General features: G+C 42.2%; 1 protein-coding gene across 6 annotated transcripts; it reads right to left on the minus strand.

Moving 5' to 3' along the window:
* Window positions 1–292: 292 nt before the first annotated feature.
* cxxc5a (CXXC finger protein 5a) lies at window positions 293–19034 on the minus strand. Of its 6 annotated transcripts, XM_071460974.1 has the most exons (5): window positions 18816–18930; window positions 18609–18666; window positions 10930–11032; window positions 10014–10826; window positions 1117–1410 (listed from the first exon to the last, which is right to left on the minus strand). In XM_071460974.1, the coding sequence occupies exons 4-5, from the start codon at window positions 10806–10808 to the stop codon at window positions 1366–1368; spliced, it is 840 nt and encodes a 279-aa protein (XP_071317075.1). In that variant the 5' UTR covers window positions 10809–10826; window positions 10930–11032; window positions 18609–18666; window positions 18816–18930; the 3' UTR covers window positions 1117–1365. The 6 variants fall into 6 exon arrangements, with proteins under 6 accessions (XP_071317077.1, XP_071317078.1, XP_071317076.1 ...); XM_071460976.1 differs by having other exon boundaries at window positions 293–1407; window positions 10014–11032; XM_071460977.1 differs by having other exon boundaries at window positions 293–1407; window positions 18609–18901.
* Window positions 19035–20316: the final 1282 nt, after the last annotated feature.

The raw sequence follows: 20316 nt of genomic DNA on the forward strand, positions 1-20316 counted from the left end.
ATAGGAAGTTATTACATAGGTGAGAGAAATATCTCAGTCAAACCAAGGACATCACGGTGATCCACACCACCGCCTGATTTACTTTTAATGAGTTCTTCTCCTGTCAGAATTTCTTTTTTTTCTTTTTTTTTTTTTTTTATAACATCCAATTATAAAAGAAAAGGAAACAGTTTCATCAATTTATGGAAAAAATTTATACTCAATATTTCTTTATGCCAAACCAGCTGTTTAAAAAAAAAAAACAGAACAAAACAAAACATGCAAATAGACAAGTAGACAAACATCAGAGCTGTAAATTTTGACACGAATACATGCATTCCTTTTTATTCACAAAACCAGTCCAAATTTTCTAAACGAATACAAAGATTGGTTATTTTTAAAAGCTGTAGCTACCCAGCAACATAACAAAATCATGACAAAATATAACAAACAAACAAAAAAAAACAAAAAAAAATGTAATCTTGTCTCAGTGCGTTCAGTAGGGTTGACTCAGAGCAAGTGCTGTCTCTTAGTGCTATTGCCCTGAGCAGTATTGGCACATGCTCAGTAGGGCCACAGTAACATAAGGCTGCCAGTTTCACTAAAGGAAAAGTTTGGAAATGCAGAGGAGGGCTGATTGAGGAGATTACAGTAGTGATGGCTCTGGCAAACAGCGTCTTCAACCCAGTGAAGAGTCTCTGGAGATCTGCCCACTAACATTTCAGTTTCATTTCAGTCTGAAATCAACAGCGTCGCAAATTTGAAACATTTTCGTTGCCTTTACCACTGATCTGTCTGAAAACTGTTCAACGAAATGAATCATGAAATCAATGAATGAAACAGACAAGGGTTTAAGTAACATAATGGTGAAGAATTACAATAATGTTTGCCATTAGCCACTAGTTTTAAAATATAGCTGTAAATTTACATTCTCTACACAAGTACTGTATCTTTCCACACATGAACAACATTAACACCAAACACAGAAATTAGTTGATTGTCCACACTCAGTCCGTCATTTCTGTTTCTGGTAATGAACAGTTCCATGTTTAAGCAACAGAACAAAAAAACCTGCTGGAAAAAGGACAAAAGGTACCAAAATGGAAACATAGAAAAGGGAATGAAAGTTGCCGTAGATGCTTTTCTTTACGCTTCATTTTTGGTTCAAGGAATAAGTAGGTGCATCCATTACCCGATTGATTTTTTTTTTCTGCTTTGTTTTTGTTTTGTTTTTTGTTTTTTTGTTTTTTGTTGTTTTGTTTTTTTTTTTCCTATAATTTTATTTGTTGCTTGTTTGTTTATTAGCCAGTGTCTGTTCCGGAGACAATCCAGGAGTTGGCATTGCACTTGATGGCAGAGCTTTGGGTAGGGAGTGGAGGAGGAGTCCTACTGGAACCACCGGAACGCCGCTCCTGTAGGAAGCATCACCTTCTTGGAGAAACAGAAGACAGGGAGGGAGGAGGAAGGGGAGGGAGGAGGGGGAGGGAGGAGAGGAGAAGAGAAGAGAGGAGGTTGGAGTTGTTAATGAAAAACAGCACTTTTTTTTTTTAAGTGTTCGTAAATATAATCACAAAATCTACTATTTCACTGAGAAGCTGCAATTTCTTCACACCTCAGCAGAGACATACGTTATCTTGCCCTCCTGTTCCTACATTTTCTATTGTTTCTTCAGTTTAGGGCTGAAACTAATGATCATTGTCATTACTGACTAATCTATCAATTGCTTTTTTAGTGAATTCTATGAATTCTAATATATGAAATGTGACAAAAAACATAAGTTACCAGAACCCAAGGAGGACTTGCATGTTTCAAATTGCTATTGTCGAACCGACAGTCAAAACCCAAAGATATTCAGTTTACATTGTTATACAACAGACAAAGGCAGAAAATCTTCAACTTACAAAAGCAGAACCAGTGAATGTTTGGTATTTTTTAGCTAATAATAGACTTAAATGTTAAATGTTGATCAACAAATTGATTAAATAGCAAATCAATTCAGCACTAGCTCTATTCCAATCTTTCTCCCTGGATGAGTAATATGTGTGAAATCTCTACATCCTACATTGTTTGGTCCATCAGCTGCCCCCCTCTCCCCCCAGCACCACCACAGGAACGGGCTTCAGTCCTGGCTTCACACAAAACCCGATATGCCACATTTATTATTTAACCACCACCACAGCGTTGCTCTCCCACACCATCATCAATGATGATGCCGTTTTCCGTCCCCCACCCCTCTCTCACTGTGGTTATCTGTGTGTCTGATTGCACTGAGCAGGAGTGGCACACATGCATGCAGCTGCAGGGCTCGGCAGCGGCCTGCCAGCCAGGAGATAGAGAGCCACTCGGGTCCCTGGAGCTGCACGGAGCTGCACGGCTGGCGTCCTCTGCAACTCCATTCTGCAGCACGGATTCTTCCGTTAGCCAGCTCTGCCTGGAGCGAGGCAGGAGGAGCTCGGCAAACATTTATGCACCCACACACACTCTCACACCGAACCAATATGTATTCAAGTACAGTCACACACCTCCACACACAGTGGCACATTAACCGACACTCACAATACACCCCCGAAATCACACCAAACAGTGAGACTGTTAAACTAAAATTCTCATACACGATGGATTCAGATCCACTTTTCCATCAGTACCCGACAGCAGAAGGTTTAATAAGGAATCGTACATACTGTGAGTGGAAACACAAATACACACACCCATGCATACGATCACACCTATCTTATTGAAAAAAAAATGCACTGTATGTGTCATACATCGCTGATATTCACATTGTGGTATTGCTGTATAAAGATTAAAAAAAGATGAAATTGTGAAAACTCTGCCCCAAATTCTGTTGGAAAAAAATTTTTTAAATTGTAACCTGAACATAATCAGATTTAGAATTTTGTGTCTTGTTGTGCGGCACTCTTGCACAGCTGCAGTGAAATTATGAGTTTTTCAACAAAGGCAACTCAGAGGAAAATGGCCCATTAGCCCACTGAAGTTTGTTCAAAAACAATACCAGCCCTAATTACTTTTCAGGCTCACTTAAACCATTCCTCTACCCTTGAATCAGCGGTACAGTGTTCTTTTGAATGCTATTGTTCATATCTGGACATGAAACTGAGTGACAGCGGGGTTCATGCTCCCCAGGTTTCATTTACTTTGATTTTGAAAGTTAACTCCTGCTGACAAAATTGAAACATTTTTGCTCGAGTAAAAAGACTTCAAATAAGGTAATTACGCTGGTGATCTCAGCCAAATATAGCCCACACTGTGCTTTATTTGTTAAATCGACTCAATCAGGAATAGTATGACAGCAGAGACACAGTGCTGTTCGTTGCCCACATGTATGTGTGCCAGTTCACATCAGCTTCTCCAAACTTCATGTCAGTTTCTCATAGAAGTAGCAAATGCAGTTCGACGGATGCAGGTTTCGATTGGATGCGTTCATGGAGCTGCTCATTTTTGTAGCTTTCATGGACATGCACAGGATGTTGCACGTCTAGGAAATGCTTTTTGGCTGAATATGAACCACAAACCTGGAGGTTAACAGCAGCATATTGCCACATTATTTTATGGTCTGTGTGTTAAGTATAGTTGGCCCCTCATCCATCTCTGTGATGACCTTTCCGCAGCAACACTCAGCTGTTCAGAAGACAGTCAGAGGACAGCAACATCTGGCGCTGCCACAGATGTCAAAAGCCTGGTGAAGGCCGGAGTGACCATGACGTAATGTGTGGGAAGAAAATCAACATGTCCCTCGGTTGAACTGTAAATGCTGTTTTTTCCTCATTATCAAACATGTGCAATCAATGGAAAAATGGCAGCCACTCAGGAACAGAAAAACCCTCCCTTCACCAACACTGATTGCACAGGTTCAAACAGATTGGATCCGTGGGTGTGAAGTGGCCAATCACTATAATCGATGGATGTGTTTTTTCAAACAAGGAAAGCACATTTGTCTTAGCGTAGCGCCAACAGTTTGTGTGTCACTCGCGCCGCAAAAGCAGAAAACGGAAACAATGAGTTAAATCCACCATCATTTATAATGGCCTTTCAGAGTACAGTGCATGTTGTTAGGTGTTACTGATGCAAATTCCTCTTAGCCAGTTTAAGCCATCGTGAATTCAGTTTTTGCCCCAGGGCACCATTGAGCAGTCTGGTTATTGTTTTCATGGCTTCATCATCCACAATTGTGAGAATTCCCTCACGGACACCTACAAGAAAAAAAACACAAACTGACACAATGAACACAAAGAATCTCCTCATCCACATATTGTATGAGGGCTGTAACACTTTTTCTGTTCAAAGAACAGGGAAATGTTACAGTTTCTCTTACTGTACCATTACATACATCTCACAGCCATCTCAAGCTGATCTATTAGTATGACCCATAACTCCTGTAGCAGTTAATTATGCGTGTCTCTGGCATAAATACAGCTGCAGCTAACTTTTTTTTTTTATTAATTTGATGATTATTAGCACTTAGTCTATGACATGAAAAAAAAATAGTGAAAGAATAACCAGGCCACAGTGGTGTGATGTCCTCTGTTATTCCACTAACCATGATATGTGACATGTTTTCGCTTAAAAACAAATTACAGGCAATTAGTCGATTATCTTAACAGCTGCAGATTAACTTTCTCATTCCAGCTCTTGTTGTAAATATACCAGAGGCGATGGTGGACATGTTTGAATGGTGATAAATGCTAAAGCTGGTGCTCCAAATCTTTCACACTGACCCTCAATACCCATGGAGTTGGGCTAATTTGGTTAAAAATTGAAAGGTATTTGGATGTCAAGCTTTTGTATACTGATTTTTTTCAATAGCATTTAAATGACTGCATTTACATGTTGAAATGCACTCATTGAAATAGTGTTTTGCTGACCTGCAAATGACAAAATCTTTTAAAATATTTTTATTTTGCACATATGTCTCTCTTTCAGTAAATCCAGATATCAGTATGACACCTTGGCTTCCTCACTGCTTTCTTTCTCTCTGTCTTCCTTAGCCTCCTCTGTCCACTCCAACTTGTCCCTCAGTCTGCCCAGCAACTTGCCCACACATCCATGTGTCTCAGTGTCAGTCTGCATGCCTGTCAGTTTGCATGAGTCTCCTCTGTCCTGACTGTCTGGTGTACGGTGTCTGGGAGGCAGGAAAGACCATGAGGGACTACGCCACGCCCATGTCAATGTATGATAGGGGCAAAGTGGCCCCAAGTATGTTCGGGTGTTAGCCGTGTCTGACGACACCAGAGAATTTCATTACAAAATATATTATTCAACAAGTAGACAAAAGAGAAAAACTCAGCTCCTGTCTTATAATATTCTGAAATACTGCCCACACACATATACAGTACACCCTGAGTGTAATACAGTGACATACAAGTAAAAACAAGGTACACTACAACTTCCTAATCCTGACTCTCCTTCTGTCGCTCTGTGTTGAACAGCATTGCTGAGACTGACACCACTGGAGGGTATTCAGACACAGAGCAGAAAGGAACTGCCTTCCCACTTATTTCTCTCAAATGTAGCATTCCCAGAATAAATCCAGACATCTTCAGCCAGTGAGCTATGAGGTGGCAAAGGCCTCAGCATGCTAACTCCCCCTCACTTGCCAATTTTACGCTCCTCTTTGAGCTGCCATGAGCTTTCAATGGAAACCGTCAACACCCTTAAAATAAGCACACTGCTGCTGGACTGCACTTGTGTACCAACCCGTATACGCTCACAGGCTTCAACAAACACACAAGCGTAACCCTGCGATGCAAACGCAGTAAAAAGCGAAGCTGCGATATTTCCTCCAGCCTCTTCGCTCACGTGCGTGCACACAGACATGCCAGGAAGCAGTCGCAACCATCTGACAAACTGACCGCAAGACACATGTTAAATAAGACGTCATGCCCCTTAAGAGACTGCACACTGAGTGCAACAGCCACAGCAGACGGGGATGTGCCGCCCTGTCTTTGATTGAAGGGGAATGTGACACTCAGGGGCTGTTTGAGCTGCAGCTGAGGCTCACTGCAGTTCAGAAAGCCAGGAGGATCTTCTCTTCTGGCACAGGTGCTGCCCAAGTCACCCTCAATGTGCTTTAAAGGTGCTGATGGGAAGCAGGAATTTCTCTTACAGAACCCTTGTTCAAAGGCAAGGCAATAAAACTATATACTATAATTGACAATCTTACATCATCTACTCAATATTGACATTTGGGATTTACTGCTGACTCTCCGCTCCCCACTTTCTCTCCTGACACAGCACATCTTCAATGAATCTCATCCTCTGACATTTAAGCTTGTTCTGATGACATCACGCTCACTGACGGTGCGGCCCAGGCTGTATTCTCTGATCTAATCACCTGCCACCTGCACCTGAACGAGAGCTGTTGACTTAATAACAAAGCCTTTCGAGACAGCTACTAGACTGCTAAAAGGAAACGTACGAGCACATGAGGACGAATAAAAAAATAAGAAATATATCAAAAAAAACAGGCAAAATTGAAAATGTTGTACTACTGTCAGAGCTCTGTACAGGTGGAAATACAGGCTGATACTGTGCTACTGTAGCAAATCAATTTGGAGCAAAGAAGTAACAGTTGCAGACCTCTTTGATGGATTCCTGATTGAATGTGAATACTGGTCTCATTTTGAGTTATAGCCCATTCACTCTCCAGGTGCATTTGTCAGCTGTGTTACAATGTATTCATGATTTGCTGCTTCAAGTCATTCTTGAAGTACAAACTTTACAGTGTCAAAGTCAACTATCATATAACAAATAAGTCCAAAATATACTGTCAAGAACCTGAGTAAAACCATTCGGATTATAAGGCGACATCAGAGGAATATTACAAGGATTATTTTGTCACAAAGATTTTATTTCTTGCACTAGGTTGTCAGGTGACTGAGGTTAAGGTTTGGTTCATCATGTGCAGGAGTTTGGCATGAATGTTTCTTGCCTTTCCCATTACTATCTTGTGACCTTCAGTGCAGCTGTGGCACGGCAGAAACTTTCAGACCTCCAAGAAGGCTGTGTCATTGTTGGTATAATGTCATATTTCATCTGTTCAGCACCTGCAATACACCCGTTGCTTTGGCAATTAATGAGACCCTCAAGTCCATTTCTATTTAATGCTCAGACCACCTTGACTGTAACAATCCACCTTCCTGCCTGGTGAAAAATAATAAAATGTTGTGTTTGCGCTGATGTCTGATGGACTACTTCAGGCAATGTTTACGTCTGAAAGCTGTTTTTTCCACACTGTGTGCTTTTGACAGCTACACCGATGTTGTGTAGACACCATCAGGACTGATGTAGTAGAGAAGTGTAGCCCATACTACAGCTGCAACCTTTTAAAAACACCAATATTATCCTTTAAGAATACTCATTACCCTAACATTGTTATACTAAACTGTAAATGTGAAAATTAGTTGTAAGCAGAGATTTGCCTTCTCATTTCTGCTCTGAAAAAGAGGAAATTGCTTGACAGACACATTAAATAAATTAGTGAGTAGTAGAGCTTCTCAAATGTCAGGAGTAAAAACTGTGTGCAAGGTAATTACAGCCCATACAATTACTAAAGTCAATAATCAGACTGCTATTATACTTGGTACTTGGAGGCTTGGCAGGTTTATGGTACCCTGGAGTTTCTTTCATCAGCAGACTGTGACGTTACAAGCAACATGATGACCTATATCAACATTCATGAATATTCAAGCCCCCTTGGGTTTGGCATCAATGGTGTGAACGTCTGGTATTAGGCTAACTGGCTATGCCAACATCAGTTGCAAATCATAAATTAAAATTAAATTCCTTTTTGTTACAGACATTGAGGCGTACCACCTACATTGCAAGCTGACAAATCTCACCATTTTGGTGAATCATCAACAGAGACAAATGAAGCATCTCATCAATTTGCAGCTGAACAACACAACACTGGAAAACGACATGCCGATATTCAGACACATCGGTCTGATCCTCAACACGCGAGACAGTCAGGTTTTTTCGCTTACAATGACGACCAGCTCTTAAATCCTTAAATGTCACACTATTAAAGGACCACGTCACACTTTTTCAGTGTTGTATCTCATTTACTGCTCTACAGCTCATGTACACTTTTTGTTGTTGCCCATTATTTTTCAAACGTTACCACATGTTTTTAAAGTGTTATAGATCTGTTCTTCCCCAAATCAGTGACATCGAGACAGTCACTGATTTATTTGCAACTAACAGTTATTTTCATGATTGATTAATCTACCAATTATTTTTTCAATTAATTGTTTAGTTAAAAATCAAAAGTTAGTGAACTTTTTAAAAAAATGTCAAAAAATCACAACTTTACAGAGGCAAGTATGACAAAAAAAAAGAAAAAAAAGAAAATGCAGGTAATACTCTCATTTGCGATGCTGGAATCAGAGAATTTTCACCATTCATTCACAAGCTTTGTTTGACAAATTACTGAAACAAATTGATTATCAAAACAGATGCCAATTATTTTTATGTCAATCAACTTATCAATTAATGGGCGTATTGTTTCTGCTCTAGGATAATAACTGCTGCCGATAGGAACGGTTACTGTAGGTACTGTATATTCAGTTACTGTTGTGATGATGTACACAGACTTTTCACATCAGCCTGTGCCTACATTATTACTCAATAAAAACCAGCCATGGTCTTCAGTTCGCTGGATTACCTGACCTAAACATATTTTAAATCTCCACAAGGTTTTCATCACTTACTTTTAACTCAGAATTCTCCAGTAACAAAACTGTCCCTTCAAGGAGCATTTCAGTGTGGATGGCCATCATCAGCACATGGAGATTGAACAACCGACCTTTCAGCCTACAAACAAGAGTCCAGGCTGTCACCCTCAATCACCATCAGAAAGAGAAAGAAGTAAAGCCATTAGCGGTTTGAAGCACAGATCCAGTTTGCGTCAATTAGACCAGAGACCTCTCCATTGGTTCATGCTCACGCTGTGTTACGTATCTATCAGTTTATTATGTAATGCCAAAGTGACACTATTATCCATTGATCACAAAAGTTTATTTCCTTTGAGATGGAACATCTGTTGAAATTGATTTCATGATTGGTCGTTCTGTCACCACAGTCAGGGTTAGTGAGGCCACCGCGTGTGATGGAGGTAACAGACAGGAAGTTTGGAGGGCCATTTAGATGAGCAGGAGTGTCACCGGAGAGAAGGACAGCAAAAGGCAGCGAAAGGGGGGCGCGTGTGCCGCACTGACACCTGGTGCTCCAGATGACAGCTCGGTGGCCAGATGGGCCTTGTTACATGCACAAACATACACAAACATACCCACGCATGTACACTTACGCACAAACATACTGTACCCATATTCTCAATTACTGCCAACCTGCATCCACACATCTATCTTACATTTCTGTACAATCAGCACAAGTCAGCACAAAGAGGATGTGGATGTGACCAAACAAAAAGGTCCACTGTGGGGAACTACGCTTCGTAGGTGTATTTGAAAAACACAAACAATCTTGTGTTTTGGCCAGAGAATTAGTCCTCAGATTGAAAGATGTGGGCAGGGTGATGGTGTGGTTATGGTGGACAGATTAAAGAGACCCCATGGTGCATCCTTACCCTGCACATACCCACCACACTCCTCACCACCTGTCATTTCCCTGCTTGTGGAGCCATCATCCCACCAAAAAGCCCCCCTGTACTATTTCCCTTAAAGGGGAACGACATTCAGGTATGAACCCAAAGGCCTTTGTGCTTTCAGATGTGAAGATTAAATTTGTTTATGAGGTTTGCAGATCTCTTTAGTAATTTTAAAACAATCCTCCAGTTCCTCAGTGTGGATCATCTCCAAATTTTATATCCCATGATGATAAACTTATGTCTATTTGTCTGGTTTTTCACAATTGGTAATGGTTACTGCATCCAAATATTGTTAGTTTTTGTAAATGCATTGACGCTTTGTAGTGACTCTTTGGCTCAAAACCCCTCAAGATTATTTTTTTGGAGAACCCTGAAGAGCAAAGACACACCGTAACCACCACCCTCTTACCTCCAGAGCAGCAGAGGGCTTCTTCTTCAGTTCCTCACATTTGCGAAACTTGCAGATCTGGTGGCCTGTTTTGCGATTCCGGCAGCTGCTGCATTGCTCGCAGTTAATCCGCCGTCGGCAAGGTGGGCACATGCCGCAACGTTTTCGCTTCTTTTTACCGGAGTTGATAGCAGAGGCCAGCTCACTCTGCGCTGGGTACTCGGCCAGGCTGGCCATGTGTAGTGCACTGTCTGCCAGAAACACTCCAGCCGGCGTCATGATGAAAAGCCCCGGGTTGAAGGGGAAGCCACCCCCTACTCCATATGGGAAGTCAACAGGACCACCTACGGCGTCCGTGACAGACGTACCCTCCAAGTCGCTAGCCCCCGAGCTTCCATCTCCACCGCCAACTCCCACTCCCATGCCCCCAGGCAAGAGCATGTGCTCCATACCGGCCCGCTTTAACAGTGCTGCTGCCTGGGCAAAGTGCAGCAGGCCATTCTGTCCCTCCAGAACCTGTTCTAGGGTTCGGTCCAACTTGGCTGCTGTCAGTGCGGAGACAGTGGGCTGGGGCTGCGGGGGTGGCTGAGGCTTGGCCGAGTGGCTCTTACTCTCACTATTGTCCGTGTGTCCATTGGTGGTGGCGGAGGAGACTGCTGTATACTGTGAGAGGGTACGGGAGTTCTTAAGGCTCTTACTGAGGGGCGCACTGATGATGCCACTGCGGTTCCTGCGCTCTGTAACAGGAGAGTCCTGTTTGCAGCTGCTCCGCTCCAGGTCCTCTGTCCGGCCCCCCTCCGACAGCCCGGTAGACATGGTCCAGAGCGTGTGTGCCTGGGTTGGGGGTGAGGGTGGAAAGGGGGCAGGGGTGAGCGAGGAGGGGGAGCAAAGACCTTTTCTCGGTCCGTTCTGTGCCCCGGTGAGAGTGATGCCTCACCTCAATGGACCAATCAACCAGCCGACAACAGACAGGCCCCGGAGCCTTCTGCCCGTACTACAGCTCAGCCCTCATCCACGGTCTTCCATGGGCCGTCTGGAAACTTAACACAAGAGAGAGAGGAGATGTGTATCAATTACTCTTTAGCGATCACTTTACCTAAACACTGCAACATTCAAGAACAACAGTTTCCACTTTTCTACTATGATTTCCACTAAACCATAATATTGTAACTGCATTGAAATCATTTTCTTTTCTGGGACAGTGGACATTAAGTTGTGAGCACAACTGACATGTTGAACTTACCAGCAAACAGTTTGCAACATTAGCATTCATTTGTTTTAGACCTCTCAGTTTTCGGTTTGTTTTTCGTCCATACCAAAGAATCTTTAGCTGTTACATGCTCCACCAGCTAGTTGCTAACTGTTACTGTCCTCTGTTTGGTGCTGAGCAGGGAGTGTACAGTAGGTTTTTAGAGCCTTCTGTGGCTGACAACAGCGCTATGAGAACAGTGATAGTGAAGCTGCACAGTGCAGGTCCGAGGGAAGCTACAGATTTACGTGATAATTCTCTGTCGTCTGAAGGCAAACATGTCAAATGATGTTTTGTAATGCTAAACTATGCAAACATTTGAATTAAATACTGAGATGAAAATTAATTTTCAGTTAGTGACGCTCATAGCCTAATGAAATTAGTTTTTCAAAATTAATTCTTCAACTGGGGTCACCCAGCGTTTTCGTTTATAGCCCAAAAAACACTGATCAAGATGAGCTGATAATAAATTAAAATTCAACCTCGGGAAATCACAAGCTTTAATTGCATCTCTGCTTCGTGTTTTAACACATCAATCTACAAATCAAACCTCAGAGACTCCTGACCGGTGAATCAACACCTGCTCCGCTGGTGTTTCTCTGATTGGTTAGCAAAGAAAAAGAATTATAAGCACAAAAGAAATCTAATTAATTAAGTTGTATTGTAATTGTAATTGCTTTGGTAAACTACATAAATTACAAACTCTAAAGTACTATAACCAAAGATCACTTTAACATTTGATATCAGTTTTATATTCTTCACTAAAAGACTAAAAGCTACAGGTATATGTATATATTGCACTTTAAGTTAAAACATTCATACATACAAACCAGTGTCTTTATATGCAGCACTTCATAAACAAACACAGTTTTTGCAGTCATTACCGAAAAGTCCCTGAATCTGTGGTGTGACCTTCTACAATGCTGGACACAATTCCACAATCATCATTACTACCTGTGTAGACACAATGCCCAGGTGAACTTCTGTAAGACCTCTTTAACCTATTGATCTGTTGTATCAGTATCATGTCATATCTTTAATAGTGTCCCTTTACACGACCTGTAGAGCTCGCTTTTGAGACTGATCTGACTTGCTTTGAATGCTTTACTGTATAAATAAACCAAGTTTATTTAATGCAATTTAGTCACTTAATACATGAAGCATTACTGACTATCAATTACATGGTCATTAATCTGAGTGTATAACCTTGTGAATCTTGTGTCACCCAAGAATCTGGGAAGCTGCTGAAAATTTTCCCAAAGCCAAGGAACAGAACCAAGGAAGTTCATTTTCTTTGATGAACTTTTGGTTCCTCTTGGTTGCTGTCATTTGAACGTGTCAGTCAATTACTTTCCACCTAATTAGTTTTAAAGACCACACCTGTAGCACAATATATTTTGGTGAAATGGTAGATTAAATGGAGTGGTGAGGTTTATAAAACGGGTTCACTAGGCTTGTAGTGTGAGACTCCCCACTGCAGAGAGATGCATGCATCCACAGGCTTTTAGCGTAAGATTCCTGTGACTGCTCATCTATGAAAAAAAAACTATGCTGCTATTCTCCTGACCTGTCTGTGTTCACAAACAAGCATACCACCTCCCACAGAAAAGCTGAGGAAATGGCCGGGCCAGTCCTTATAAGGGAAACAAAGGGAAAGGGAGGGGAAGAGGATGGAGGGGGGGGGGGGGGGGGGGGTGTCTGTGCAGTGTGTGGAAATTGGAAGGCCAGAATTAGTGGGAGGTAAAGCTTCAAAGGCAAGAGCACAGCCCCCACATTCTCACCAGCTCAGGGGGATGTGGCGCCAGTGAACCAGAGCCAGCTCCGCAGCCCCTCAGCCCCATAGTTTCAGTTTCTCCCACTACACCACTGACCAGGGTCCAGTTTCCCAAAAGCATCTCAGCACTAACTGCATCTCTGCTCAGTTGTGGCTGAATGCATTACAGCAGTGCAAATCATCAGAGGGATACAAGGGGATTTGTATGGTTTTATGGAATATTGGAACAGAAAAATTAGGTATTTAGGGGTCAGTTATGAATATTTTAATGTTGTTCAAGGTGCTTTTTCACTGAGATCTTAATTGAACTCTATGGCAACTGCGCATTTATAAAAATAAATCTGGTTAGCCGCTTGTACAACAGCACTATTTCCTGATTAATTGTGGCCTGGGAGAATATCCAGCTCTGATCCAACTGCTTCATCAATGATCTAAATACAGTAAATGTGCTAAAAGACTTGAGTATTCCACATAATTAATGAACTGGCACATTATCAATAGCTAGGATAAATGAGTTCTCAAGTCCGCTACAAAGCGACAAAGTTGGCAATCACGGCTTATGAGCGCTTTCAAAAATATCACTGATCGGCTGTAACATAATAATTCAGCCCAGACATCATTGTCCCATCAGCCAGTAGCTGACCTGCTGATGACACCACTGGGTTTAAAAAGGCAAGTCTTCCTCGAATGAAAATGACATGCGTTTCAACTGCTGTGCTTTCCCTCTGGATAGTATGGATGTGACACAATGCTTTTCATGGGTACTTCTGACTTGCTTTGCGTCAATCCCAACAACACCTACTATATGACGATAATGGAGTGACACACACACACACACACACACACACACGCACTCGCTTTGTTTCCACAGTAATATATAAATAATTTGACAAATGTCGGGGATTTTAAATGTATTATAACTGAACACATCATTGTGACATGCACGACTGAGCTATATTCTTCAGTAGGCTTTTCAACACACTGTTTTGTAGTAGACCACAGTGGTGTTAACAGTGGAAACAAACAGATATATGTGAGGTATTATAAGGGCCAACAGCTGCAATACAGATATGAATAAAGTATTTTTTTAACATTTTGTTGCCTGGCAGAAATTTCAAAGAGAAGAGACTGTTAAGGAAAACAGTTTGTGTGACAACCATGTGTATCCAGATTTGTGTTCTACATGTTTACAGGTTGTGCTCAGACTGTAGTCACAGGTGGTCCACCACACCACAGCTGTTGCTTTGGTCCTCCAGCTCCATACTCACCTTCCTCAGCAGCTATCCATCCCACTGACCTATCAATCACACTCTATCCCTCATCGTCTACCCTGAGCATGGCATATAGTCTCTGGCTCCCTCCACTTACAGCATCCTTCAGCACATCATTTACAGAAGAGGTATATGTCCTCATGTGAACTGTCTCCTAAAACCAGATAATTGTGAAAAGTTCTCTTCTGTCCTTTAAGCATGTTTACTCTATCAAATGCACAGTATGTAATTTCATCTTTGTTTTGATTTTTTCTCTGATAACTTATGGTCCAGATGTTCAGGAGGTCTTTACCGACAGCCGAATTATCCACTGAGGTGTCCACCTCTCCATAACCAACGGACCACTGGTTTAAAACCAGCAGAAACACAAATAAAGTCTTATATTAAAAGTCAATGATTCACTGACGGCACACGACATCTCGGAGGGGAAGGGAGCTGAACTGCCTAACATTTGCTTGGATTTTTTCTCTGACATCTTAAGACCAGATATCCGATGACTAACAATACATGGTTGGAAATGACCAGGGTGTGAAAACTGTATCTCAAAAATGTGGGTTAAAACTGGATAACAAGTCAATTTTGAGCTTCTGGCAGACAACCAGGACATCGACGCATGTACAGGAAATATGATGCCATTGACAGGCAACCAAATGAAACAGACCATTACCATGACTAAAATCAGGTATTTCTCTAGGTTTGAAAATTGCTGGAAATATTTAAGATAATGTAAGTACACAAATCAAAAAAATTACAACATCGGTCTAGTTGTTTAGCCATTTTGATGTGGAAAAGCTACATATTATAGCTTTAATGCTATGGTTCACATTGAAGCCTCAGACTTGTGTGAATTGGCCTGATAAGTGCACTGTAATTAGTTGTCACATATTACAACATGTAAGCACAAAAACCTGCTGCGCAGGATTAGCAGATGGAGACAAAGATCTGGATGTAGATGGCCCCAATGATCAGCTGTGAAGCCTTTTTCAGATCGACCAATGAGCTCAGCGGAAGATTGGAGAGCATGGGTGTGGCCTGAGAGGCTTGAGGTGAACAAAATAATTGCAGAAAATCATTATAGACAAAACAAAAAATCTGTTCTGTTGTTTTTCTTTTACAGTTTATGGAAAATAAATCTGAATGGTGGAGAATCACAGTTTTGATGATCAATAAATCATTTAGTTGTTACATAATGTTGCTGTTCTTTGAGTAAAGACCCCTTAATTGGACCCTCTTTTGGTGAATCAGCTGATGTCAGCTCAGTAACTTTGTCCTTTTGTGGACACTTTGTTAAAAAAAGCTCATCTGCAGTGTTTCAATTAGAATTTCAAACCATAATGTTTAAATGTGTGCAGCAAAAATGTCACATAAGTTGATATAAAGATATTAATTTGTGTGTGAAGTTTAATTTTGATTCGTAACTATTATAACTTATAGCTTATAACTGAGTCTGGGTTCACATATACTATGGCTGCTGTGTCAGTGAGCACATTTACAAAATTCTGTGCAAACAGCCTCAAGAAATGCAGTGTCAAAATGTCATGTGAGTGTGAAATGTGGTGTTTAGATGAAATGTGGTGTCCAGATATTTCTGCTCTACAGAATACCGAATTGATCCATTAAGAAAAATTCTGTTTTTGCTGTCTGTCTATTTGCTATTTGACCACACATCTAATAATTTACATGAAACTCACAGCTCAGTATCGGTGACCTGAGACAGACACTCAAAGGGAAAAGTTCAGAATTTTGGGAAACATGCTTATTTGATTTCTTACCAAGAGTTAAACGAAAATAGTGATGCCTCTGTCATGTATGTACATTAATTATGAAGTTACAGCCAGGAGCTGGTTAGCCAAGCTCCACATACAGACTGGAAACAGGGGGAAACAGCTAGCCCGGCTCTGTCCACAAGTGACAAGATCCACCTGCCAGCACCTCTGAAGCTCACTAATTAACATGTTTTATCCTGTTTGTCTAATATGTACAAAGAAACAACAATTTACCTTTTAACATGAGTCAAGTGCAAAACTGTTTTTGAGGACCAGCTGTCAGGCAACTGGATTGGACACTCCAGGGAGCTACTGGTCCTGGCCAAGACATAGTCCGGTATATAACCCTTGGTAAAATGGCGAATTGTCAGTACTGCTGTATATACTGTGTATACCTGAAGCAAAGCTAGTCAGAAGCCCTAAACAGAGTCAAAACATTGTAAAACCATTCAAAACCACATATAAATATGTCAGAGGTTTAGTGTATGAATCATAGACAGGCCATACGAACGAAGCGGAGGTCTTCATTTTGTGTGCAACGTTTACAAAAACTTTAAAGCTTAAATCATTGGCGAATGAGGTAGTCCTTTGATAGACTGTAGGTTCACTGCACTAAAAATGATGAGTACCCTCTGACAGCCACAGAGCTATGATACTTGTATGAGCACGAACAGCTCGTTTAACGCTCACATGCTGCTCTCAGCTTCTAATTGTTCTAAACTTGAAAAGTTAGCTTGAATTCACATCATTTAAAATGATTTCTCTCCTCAGGTGGCTGGTGTCACAACGGCTGCCGTACTAGGAATCACAAGACAGATGCAGGTCAGTGGACAATACAGTGACCACCGACTGATGGATGAATGGTTGGTTGGTTCATTTGTTGACTGGTCTGATCAATACATTATGGAGGAATGGAGGAACTCATTTAAGGTCAGTGTGTGTTTCCCATTGTTCTTGGATAATCTTTTTTAGAACAAAAATCTAAACAAAACCCTGAACTGAATACAAATTACTAATTGAAATCACAGATCGAGTCTGACCTGACGATCAATTCTCTCTTGAGCCACCTGGACCGGTCAGGTGCATGTGTGACTCACGGGCGCAACTCTTGAATAAGTTTCCTTCACTGACGTCACTGCATGCGCAGGTGCCAGGTAATCACGGCAATTTTTTTTTTGGGGGGGGGGGGGGGGGGGGGTGGTGGTCGGCCACCAACTCTGGAGCAGCCGACCGCACCTCTGGAGACGCGGGAAGACTTCACGCATTAGTTCAGGGCGATGCACGATGCAAACGCAGCGTCCTCCGTCCGCAGACGCGCTGTCCACGGTGAGCGACACATTCTCTATTCCTCCCACCTCCTGTCGACCGGCGCGCGTACACGGACAGGCGCACACACACACACACACACACACACACACGCGCGCGCAGACGCACAAACGCAGAGGAAGTTAAAAAGCGTGGAGACAATAATTAGACTCAAGGCTTCATCCACTGTCCGTAACCTGCTGCGTTGTATTCTTCCTAATTAAGCTATGCACACAAAAAGTTAAGAGGGGGAGAAACAGCCACGCCGCGCACACCGCGACTTCAAATTATTCGCAAACATATGGAGCACTTGGAGCTGCGATACCGGCGGCGGATTGCAGTGGGGAGGGGGGTGGGTAGGGTAGGGGGGTTTGACTGTAAATCTCCGGGTAGCACGGTGAAAAGCTACCTGTGAACTTTCTAATGATGCCCGGAGAAAAAGAGAGGGAGGTGTGGAGGAAAATTAGACGAATATGACATTTGGAATTAAATATATAAATATATATATATATATATTTCAAAAAGCCAATGAATTCCTCACCTCCCTCTACGCGAGCGGAAAACTGTAACATCCATTTACCAGATTTCAGGGTGACAGCGGATTAAATAAAAGTTTCAATTAAAGACCAAAGGGTGACGATCAGAGAGAGTCTGTTGTCAAATGCACGCATGATCCGACTCTAATGCGCGTTGATCTTTTCTTTCATTAACTGGCAGCGCCAAGTTTAGTGCGCATTACTGACAGCTGATTCACAATAAAGCACCGGGCTTTCGGTTCAGCATTGAGCCGATCGGTATCAGCGCCGGCGGCGACTTATTAAATAAAGAAAAATGAAGCTTGTTCTTTGAAAGACTGAGAACAGCTTGCAAAATATCTCCCTCATCCCGGCACAGTGCTGAAACACCATTTCCCACCCAATTGCCGTCTTTAGAGCGAAAGCTTTATTCTTATCTTTAATTTGAAGTAGATCAAAATAGCTGGCTTTTGTCTGGACTCAGTGATCTATGAGCACGGCAGCCTGTCTGCGGTACCAGCGTAGCCCCTGGTCTGCAGATACACAGAGGAGCCCCTGTTCACCCTGCTATAACTTGATCCTATAAGAAGATGACATGCCAACTTTCAGCAGACTTCCACAAAGTATGATCCCCCCCCCCCCACACACACACACACACACACACTCCAACATCCAACCCCTCCTCTTCCATGTATCTGCATATTTGCAAACACGGGCCCATTTTATTCGCACCTACCAAAGCAGATCCGAGTGGAGGGGAGGGCTTCCACAGTCCGAGCGGTCCGTCTCTCAGCCTGCCGTGCAGAATGGTGACAAAAAAAAAAAAAAAAAAAAAGAAAGGGCAGGAAAAAAAAAAAAAAAGCTTATTCTCCGTGGACACAATCCTGCAGAGTGCCTGCCTGTTAATGACAAATGTGGAAAGGAAAAAAAAAAAAATATTCACCGTCAGTTATTTCGGAAAAGCGTACTTTCTCAGAGGCTGAACGCGTGGGTTCCCCCAGCTTTCTCGGTCCTCGCAATCCCACCTCTACATCCTCGCTCGCAGAGAGGAACATGCAAACACATCGCATGGATTTCTGGGGCCTCGCGGAAAAACCGAAGTGGACTTTTCCGCGGCGGACGGCGGCGGCGCGCGCGCGCTTCAGCCGTGGCCCCCGCGGGGCCGAGCGTGGGGTCAGGGACAGCTGACCGAGCCCACTCTGCCGGCCGGGAGGAGCCGTCTGTGATACAGCCGCAGCTCAAATGGCCATCATATCATTATTATCATTATTATTATTATCATTATTATTATTATTATTATTATTATTATTATTTCTCATGCAGATTGTTTAAGCGACAGAAAACTGCCTGGATGAGCACTGATCTTTTTTTTAATAAAATGTGCCTAAAAACATATTTTCAAATGTTCATATTTTAAATATTATTATTATTATTATTATTATTATTATTATTATTATTTAATCGTGTCCTTGTCAAGAAAGAGGCAGGGATCAGAGGTTATGCTTCATGCAAGGCTGACAGGAATCAGCCTCACGCTTCCCTGTTCCTCCTCCTCCTCCTCCTCCTCTTCCTCTTCCTCCTCTCCCGCGGCCCCAGAGTCCACTCCACCTCTTTCGGCCGCCCTGTCTGCTGGCAGGCGGCCAACCCAAGTGTGTGGAAATGACACCGCCAGGGCGGCAGAGATTTTCCTTCATTTCTCTCCTTCCCGATCGCAGACTGGCTGACATTGGCTAGAAAGTGGAGCAGCTCGTCAGGGACAATCAATGCGAATCGATCGAGCTGTGCGGTTGAGGCTCCAGAGCTGGAAAATATCGCGGCAGCTGAAGAGAGAGAGAGAGAGAGAGAGAGGGAGAGAGAGAGAGGGAGAGGGATAGAGAGAGAGGAGGGGGTGTTCTACTAACTCTGCCAGTTGCCAAACAACCTCCCTGCAAACAAATATGCTCTGGCTCTCATAAACATGACACTTACTTAGTAAATACTAAAGTCAAAAAGCCACCAAATGCGTAATTACCTCATTTGCGTTCCAAACTCATAGACAAGTTAATTCATGTTTAATAAAGTGTAAAACCATTTCAAATAATGACTTAAAATATTAAATATCTTAACATAAATCTGCACAGGGCCGTTTCAATTGTTTCTGAGTTTTTTTGCACTTGTTCCAAGATGACACTGAACTGGGAACTTGTGACGTTTATCTCACCAATCAGACATTTCTCAAGCTGGGAAAACCTGGCTGTAATATTTTATGTGATGCTTTAAAGACCCAAAATCTCTTACAACAAAGATCATCCATGATAATGATTCTGCGTTAAGTTATTATACATTGTGATTTATATTTATTTCGAGCAAATGCATTAAATTCATCATAAAATATCAAGTAAACCTAATTACCTCTGTCCTAAAACATAACAAAATGTGTTCAGATGACATCTGCTTTCAATGCC

This window comes from Trachinotus anak, unplaced genomic scaffold (genome assembly GCF_046630095.1).
Source record: "Trachinotus anak isolate AG129_WGS33_773 ecotype Australia unplaced genomic scaffold, CSIRO_AGI_Tana_v1 ptg000024l, whole genome shotgun sequence".
In the NCBI taxonomy this organism is placed as follows: Eukaryota; Metazoa; Chordata; class Actinopteri; order Carangiformes; family Carangidae; genus Trachinotus; species Trachinotus anak.